The sequence below is a fragment of the Poecilia reticulata genome, linkage group LG19, assembly GCF_000633615.1.
Source record: "Poecilia reticulata strain Guanapo linkage group LG19, Guppy_female_1.0+MT, whole genome shotgun sequence".
Classification (NCBI taxonomy): Eukaryota; Metazoa; Chordata; class Actinopteri; order Cyprinodontiformes; family Poeciliidae; genus Poecilia; species Poecilia reticulata.
The window spans coordinates 10,296,576-10,305,019 of record NC_024349.1 but is presented as its reverse complement, the minus strand read 5'-3'; the positions used below and the strand labels follow the sequence as shown (position 1 = coordinate 10,305,019).

At 38.1% G+C, this 8,444-nt stretch overlaps 1 protein-coding gene across 1 annotated transcript; it reads left to right on the top strand.

Moving 5' to 3' along the window:
- Window positions 1–1,823: 1,823 nt before the first annotated feature.
- star2 (steroidogenic acute regulatory protein 2) lies at window positions 1,824–5,735 on the top strand. The gene is made up of 7 exons (XM_008436919.1): window positions 1,824–1,897; window positions 1,990–2,082; window positions 2,156–2,280; window positions 2,400–2,558; window positions 3,042–3,226; window positions 4,628–4,721; window positions 5,314–5,735. Exons 1-7 carry the CDS (start codon window positions 1,834–1,836, stop codon window positions 5,404–5,406), a joined length of 813 nt encoding a protein of 270 aa, XP_008435141.1. The 5' UTR covers window positions 1,824–1,833; the 3' UTR covers window positions 5,407–5,735.
- Window positions 5,736–8,444: the final 2,709 nt, after the last annotated feature.

Here is an 8,444-nt window from a genome sequence, read left to right as displayed (position 1 = left end):
GAAGCTCGCAAACAGTGTGAAGTACTTGGGTGGGCACATAATCTTGTGTGCTTTGTCTTCTGCAGGAGAGATTACATATATACTTTCCCCATTCGCTCAGACAGCTTCATTTCAGGCTTGAGTCCTGGAGTCGGGGCTAGTGGTCTGCACAGAATCGTAGCTGTTAGCCTCAATGACTGCCCGCTTCTGGACAGAGGTCTCTGAAGTTGCTCCTGGAATCTGTTGCAGCCAAACCCCAAGTTTGACAATCAGATCGCCAAGCACATCAATGGTCAATAGGACTACTCGAGCTCTGACTCTAGACAACATTGTTTTAATCAGTTTTTTTTTTCATGCGTTCTGATTTCTGATTGAACTTGTGTCACTTCTACTGCTGTGATGTTAACAGTCACAAGACTTTGAGATTTAATCAGAAATTTTACTAAGACACAGAAGACATAACCAGGTGGAGAGGTTCTAATAAAATAGGTTTGGTAATGTCTGTGGTCAGTTACATCCCCATGGAAAAACACCGAGTGAATCTAGAACGTTTTGACGTGTTACATAAGATGTGTAGATGTCACATCTTGCAAGATGCAGCCCTACGCCTTTTGCACTGCGTAGGACAAATGAAGACAGGTGATTATCCGAGGGAACTAAATGCATCCATTATTCTTTTGCTGAAGTACAAGTCCACTTTACATTTTAATCGTTCTAAGTCACCATGCTGCCAAGATGTTGTATTTTTAATTTTCTTTACCAACACTTCACTTTTTTCCTCATTAATTTTGTTTGTTTAATCTTACTGTGTTATGAACCTTGTACATCAGAAACAAATTAAATACCCACATTGCCTTGTCAGCAGGTGAAGTTTATCATTTACGTCAGGGATCCTTCTAACAAGGACACCTGTTGGCTCTTGGTGATAAGGGGAAGCTGGTTTCTGGCCCACTGCGAGCAGCGACTCTGCAAGGCAGCTCTGAGATCACAGGGCTGCTCTGGGCTCTTTATCAAATGTTTCACACAAAGAGCAGTGTCATACGCACATGCACACACAGGATGCAGAGACTGTGCAAATGAAACTCAAGACGAAACAAACTCGTCGTTAAGAAGAAGGAGATTAAACTAGAGAGAATTTCTGTGAGGTGAATCATTCAATATTCCAGAGGAATAATCTTTTTTTGTTGTTGTTGTGATTATTAAACAAATCTGTCATCAAGTAAAATGTAAGTAAGTGAAATAATTAAAACTAAAGCATTGGGGAAAATTCCAAAAAGTACTATTTGGTTTCTACATCTGCTAGCATGCTAGCAAAGTTTTTCCTCAAACATAGTGTTCCCAAACTTTTCAGCAAATAGCACTGAAACAGAATTAAGTTAGTTGCTATAATAGAATTATACATTACTATTGATAAATAATTACCCAACCAATAATAATTAAACTACAAAAAATGGCACGGTTTACTATATCAATTTGTAATGCTATTACAGCACAGCATTTATAGCAACAGCTCTGCTATTTGAAGTTTTTTTTTTCACATCTAATTAGTTTTTATTTCTCACCTACAGCCTCTGAAAACTCTTCCTTAATTATCTATGTTTCTTGCTAAAACTAGTCTTTTCCTATTGTGTCTTTTACGCAGCCTTTTCTTCCCACCTTGAGTTCAATCATCTGTTTTGGTTAAAGAAAAAAAGAAAAATCCCTCATGTCAAGCACGGCCTTCAGGACTGAATCCAGAACAAGTTCTATCTTTTTTTTCTCCGGCCCTTATCTCTTCGGAGTGTCCTTCGCGAGCTGTATAAAGACGTGAGGAGCTCCTTCGATACTTTGCTGTCTCTGGCAAAGACAGACAACATGCTGCCTGCTGTGGTGAAGCTCTGCTGTGGAATATCCTACCCACACCTCAGGAGCATGTCAGGTAAAGCAAAGGAGGATCAGAAAACAAAAAGCTTCCCTGTGCTCCATTCAGATTCAGATTCTGATCGTTCTTCCTCCCATGCTAACTTGCAGGGCTTCAACGCACAGCTGTAGCAGTGATAAGCAAGGAGATCACGCAAATGAAGCACTGGGCGCAGATCAAACATCACATCGGAAAACCTGCTGGTATTGAAACATAGGTCTGTTACTACTGCTAAATGTTTTGCTCTGTAGTTTTACTCATCCGAGTTGCTTGCAGAGCCCAAAACAGAAGTGGCGGTGAGTGAAGATCAGCTGTTTTACATACAACATGGCAAGGAAGCACTGCGGAAGGCTGTCAGCATGCTGGAGGACGGAGAAGGATGGAAGCTGGAAATTCAAGAGGTAACGTCGACGCACCAACTTTCTTTTGTGTCTTAAAATGTGTCCTTACTGTCAAATGAACTCCTTTTGGTCACTCCTACATAAATGTAAAAGTTGCATTACGTTTCATCTTGTTTTAGAACAATGGTGATGTGATCTGCAGCAAAGTGATACCGGGGGCTGGGAAGGTCTTCAGGCTGGAGGCAGTATTGGAAGCCAGCTTGGACGACCTCTATGACCTCCTGTTTGCCAGAGTTGAGAACATGCACGAGTGGAACCCGAGCATACGGCGAGTCAAAGTGAGCTCAATATCATTAAATAACCTGTGAAAACCTGTAGCTGACAATAAATGTTTTTTAAGTTGCAGATGTGAGACTTGAAAACGTTCCACTGGGTAGACGTAGTTTTCTGTTTTCCCATGAAGCTGCTCTCCATGTCATGTGAAACTCCCCAAAACTTTTGAATGGACTTTATTTTTACATTGCTCTCATTGTTGTGATTGTCCTCGTTACTTGTGAATATTTTCTACCACATTTGTCTTTCCATTCAACTTTCCCTTAATATGCTGGGGCACAGCACTATGCGAACAGATAGCTTCTTTAGCAATTACATAACTATTCACTAGTAATCCACTAAATTACTAGAATAGTTCAGTTTTTTTACGATTACCTTTTTGCTTATTTCAGCTTATTGCTCATATTTATGTATTTTTTTGAGTTTTGTGGGTTATTAAACATGCAAAACTATCATTGAAGACCCTGATGTGGTTTTTTTGGTTGTAGGTTTTAAAGCGAGCCGGACCCGAAACAATCGTAACTCACGAAGTTTCAGCTGAGACAGCAGGGAATCTTATTGGACAAAGGGATTTCCTCAGCGTCAGACACAGCTGCAAAGAAAAATCCTGCCTTTATCTTGGAGGAGCGGCAATTCAGCTGGAGTCTTTCCCACCTCAGGCTGGATTTGTGAGGTATGTTGTAATCAAGGCAAACTCCAAAACCCATTTATCATTCAGTGTTGAAATTTTCTGAATTGCTCCATTAAAACATTCATGTAGTTGTATGGAAAGCCAGTTTCTCCATGTGCTGAGATTACAACAACAAAAAAACATCTGCTTTGATTAGCTCTGACAGTTAAACTTGTCCAAAAAAAAAACAACAAAAAAACTCTGAAACGTGTGCAAAACTCACTAATGCAAAAGTGTTCATATTTACTAAATGCTTTTACAGTTTAGAATAAATAAGATATGCATAGTCTAAAGGCGGAAGAAAATTATTTTTGAGTATTTTTACAAATAGAGAACTGCATATTCAGCTTCTTTTACTTGAACACCTCTAAATGAAAACAAATATTTTGAAGACAGTTCTCTAGAAAGATGAGATCAGATTGATACATTTTGGTTTACCTGCAAAATGGTATGTGTGGCAGAAATTAGCACCCTGAACACACAGTTACCATAGTAAAACAGGTGCCACGCTTCTGGAGAGGCTGTAAAACACTTGACACTATGATGGAGGTTCCCCTTTCAACAGGATAATGAGCTTAAGCATTACATGAAATTACATTAAAATGATCCAGTCAAAGTAAACATATCCCATTTAGTCTCTGCTACCTGCAGAATACTGTGGTTCTACGAGACATTGATTTATCATGGATCGGAGTGGATGAGCCCAGTTACAAATCCGTGGCATAGTTTAGATTCTTGTTTGTGAAAAATGTTGAAATCCATATTCATTTCACTTCACATTCATAAGAGTCATAATATGTGTGTTGAGCAAGTAAAATCCATGTTAAGTGCATATAATTATTTTGGTTGCAACATCTGTGTTTGGAAAAAGTGCTTTTACTAAAGATGATCAGTTAAGGTTATGAAATGGAAATGACACATCAAACAGATGTAATGGTAATTCAAGCAAGAGCTAAAGTCAAATGTTTAGATTTGTCATTTTTAATCTTTTTCTGAGATGAGCAGATTGTAGGTAACTAGTAACCACATAAATATATCAACTATATTAGTAGTTAACTATATTAGGTGGGTATTTCATTATAGTGATATTCGGTCGGTATAATCTTTCGTGTTTTTACTTTATGTTCATGGAAATAACTGATTTTGTCTGAACTAAAGATAAGGTGTGGTTGAGGCTAACAAGAATGTGACTGGAGGCAGTTTGTGTCGACATAAAGCCAATTTAAATGCTGTCCTGCTGTTCAAATGTGTTTGCAAGAGAAATCAAACAGACTTTAACCGCCTTTTGGCTTTTTACATAGGAAAGTTAAAAGAATGCGATGCAGGAATGCGTGGCATACATTTTAAATGTGTCATAATTAGCCTTTTATTGAACTGTTTCTTCTTCTTATTATTCTAACGCAGAGCTGAGGACGGGCCGACCTGCATCGTTATTAAAGCTCTGGATGAGGACACAAGGAAAAGCAGCTTTACATGGCTCCTCAACATGGATGTGAAGGTGAACTAATGAGCTTTTTCATGCAATAAAACTTCAAATATGTAGCTTTTGTTCTAATGCCAAATTAAGATAGTCATGACGGCAAAAAAAATCATTTCAACTTGGATGCAAAGTGCTACGTACGTAGGAACAGAAACTGCTTGAACAAAGCATCCCAATATAATCAGAGTTTGTGAACAATAAGTTTGTTCACATGAGACAGGAAAAACGGTCCGAGCTGATGTGAAGACAGATTGAGCTACATATAGGACGATCCTGAAATAAAAGTAAAGGCTGCAAAAGTCTTGAGGCTGAGGCGAAGGTTGAACTTACCACAAGGATACTGAGTCTTAACCCTGTAGCCAAAGCTACTAGAAGATAATCTGAACAAACTAAAAACTCTACATCTACTTCTACACATCTACCCTATCTATGTTGGTCTTTTTTTTTCCACAGAATCCAAACAAAATACATCACAGTTTGTGGTGCAAAGAACTAAATTCCCCAAGATTACTGACTTACTTCATTCGCTTCTTCTACGTACATTGGAGCATATTTGTAAAAGAAAGTCCAGGCGACCTTAATAAAGACTTTCCTTCTCGTTTTTCCTCAGGGCTGGCTGCCTAAGTCCATTGTCAATCAGGGTTTGCCTCGAGCTCAGCTGGATTTCACAAGACATCTTCGGAAACGTCTCAGTCTGAGATGACCGAGTCCTCGTGACCGTCACACTGCAGCAGCACCTTGCCCTTGTTCAGAGAAGGTGGGGGCATAGTGACAGACTGCCCGAACGGCAAAACGCTACCCTGTTGAAATGAAACGCTGCCCGGATGATATGAACCTGCTTGAAGAAGAGCGAGCAGAAGGGAGAACCAGCCTTCAGGCGGATGGAAGCTGGATTATAATAGGAACAAATGTCAAATTGTGTCGCTTAAACCTCTCAGAGATTTTCTGTTTAAGAGTCACAACTTGTCTCTTGATACATGACACCCTGCAAATGACTGGATAGAATTAATAAAGTGCTTAAATGCGCGTGTACTGGCTGACTTGTTTTTACTTCGTTCTTACAAAAATAGATTGAACACATTAAGGGCAAACTATACAGCACATATCTCATTACAGGAAGTGTCCTGTAGATCTGCACTCATTGATTTAGAATGAAATGAGCCGTTAAATAAAGGTTGTAGGATATAAAATCTTATTTAGAGCAGCTGTTGGGATCTCCATTCACATGAAGTGCCCATCATTTTTTTCACTCTTTGTCACAGTACAACAATAGACTTCAATGTATTTCATAAGTATTTCACTTCACAAGTGTGAAAGTTTGTTCAGACTTTGTAGTGTCATCGTTTTTTGTTTTTTTTTTATTTTACTTTTTTTAGCAATCACAGCTGAAAGTCTTCTGGACTGTCAGCTTTGCACATCCAGATGCTGAAAGTCATCATATTAGATGTGGAGCATCTCTGATCTTGCCGCTAACTTCCAATCTCGCTGTATGAAGGAAGACGATGAACTGAGCAGTTTATTTCTGCAGCAGAATCATGTCCAGCAGATCTGACAAACACATCAGCCCATCAATAAATGGATGGCAAATTACATGTGCTTATTATTAAGAGTCGGAAGCAGAAAAGAGGGAAAGGAGGATGAGAGAAAAGAGACAGTAACGGGCATACTCACGGCTGTGCAAAAGATGAAACAGTCAGACACTGGCTGCCGGGGCAAGTCACTTCACAATTTTCCCAGAACATATTCCACAGTTAGATATTTATTACTGAACTTCTTTGGTCTTGGAAACGCTAAATTGGTGGCTAGTGCGCCTCCCACAACCCTCCCCACAGAACGCTGTCTTAAGCTCAGGTTTTGCATGCACCACAATCCGACCTCAGCAGCTTTCTCCACGTGTTTATTGAGACTCCCACCAAGCTCCAAGCTTGTGGTAAACTTAAAACATTACTTTTTATGGTTTGCTCTTATCACTGGTTTTCTTATAGTTACTTTTCTGTGAAGATTTGTAGAGTGAATGACTAATATTTGTCCTGCCAACCTGAGCTGTGGATCTCTACAGCTCCTCAAGAGTTGCAATAGGCTTTTTTTTTTGTCTACTTCTCTGATTAATGCTGTCCTCGCCCAGTCAGTCAGCGGAACTGGTTGTCCACTTCTTAGTAAGTTGGCAGTTGTGCCATATTTTTTCCTATTTTCACATGTTGGACTGTTATACAACATAACCCCACTTGAAACTTCTCCACAACTTTACTCCATCAGGTAATTATTACTCTGTTTATCCTCTAACAAAACATCTGAGGCCATATTAAACAAAGATGGATGGCATTTACCAATCAGCTGATTCCTGAAGAACATCTGTGGTACTGGATTTTGCTTTGGGTGTCAGAGTGAAGGGAGCTGAAAGCACCTAAACGCCACAGTTTTCATGTATTTATTTGAAAAATCCTTTGGAAACCAAGTATCATTTCCTTGTCATGTCACAGTTATGCTCTAGTTTGTGTTGGTCTATAAAATAAAATCCTAATGAAACACATGAAGGGCTGTAATGTAGTAAAACGTAGTGGGGAAAATCGAACGGCTGTTTATACTTTTGCAAGGCACTGTGTTGTCACAAACTGAAACTAACTTAACTAAAATAAGAAAGAGCAGTGAAATCACAAAAAAAAAAATCATTGTTCTTACTTTGAAATTAATTTTACTTTGTTCACTTAACCACTTAGAAATTCAATAAATATTAACACTTAAAGCTTTCATTCATGTACGTATATACAAGAACTATACAATGAACATGGTGAAGGTGTTAGCTAGAGAGCAGGAACTGTGTAAAAGTATTTCCAGCTTCAGTTCGTAAACCTGTAGCATTGTCTATTGTTTCTAATTTAACATGTCATTTACACTATGTACACTATCTTAAAACTGCGGGAGTTACAAAAATATCATAACATGTTCTTTCTGAATTTTTTTTTTCTTTTAGTCCTTAAAGCATCAAAGGTAGACAGAGGACATGCTACAGTACAGTGGGGTTGGCTTGAAAAAGTCAGAATTTGGCTTCATTTAAAACAAATCATCATTAGACTTGGAAAAAAATAAAAAGAGCAATAAAAAAAAGAGCACCACAGGCAGGGAAGCAGTGAGGTCCCTGCCAGAAATGCAGACCATAAAATTATCAGTGTGCCACCAGAAAAAAAAAAAAAAAAACACTTATAAATTGTATGAGTTTAGATGTGAAGCTAAAATGACACAAATGAATACAGAAAGCTTTTTTTTAACTTGCTGGGTTTGGATCATCTGCTTAAAGGTTCAATTTGGATATCAAGATTTATAAAATGGCTAACGTACAATGCAAGACAGTGAATGCCTTGCACTTTAATACTAATTGATAGTGTCACGTCAGTGGTGCTATGTTTCAACAAGAATTTGTAAGAAAGAAAATGCAGTTTGGTTGCTTGAGATCCTTAAAAAAGTTCACTTTTTTGTAGACTGAAACACAAAACCTCATTGCTGTTAAGATAACAACAAATTATGCAGATTTTAAATTCAATGTAAATATGTTAGAAAAAAGTGAGAAATAAGGCCCATATTACTCTAAAAGAACCTGTTATAATCCCACAAGAAATTCTTCAGGTTTCATGAATTTTATAATTATCATCAATTCTATGTTTCTTTTGATTTATTTTATTTTACTTTTTTAATTAATACACCATGGCTTTGACTGTTTAGATGGCTTTTGTTCAAAAACAAATA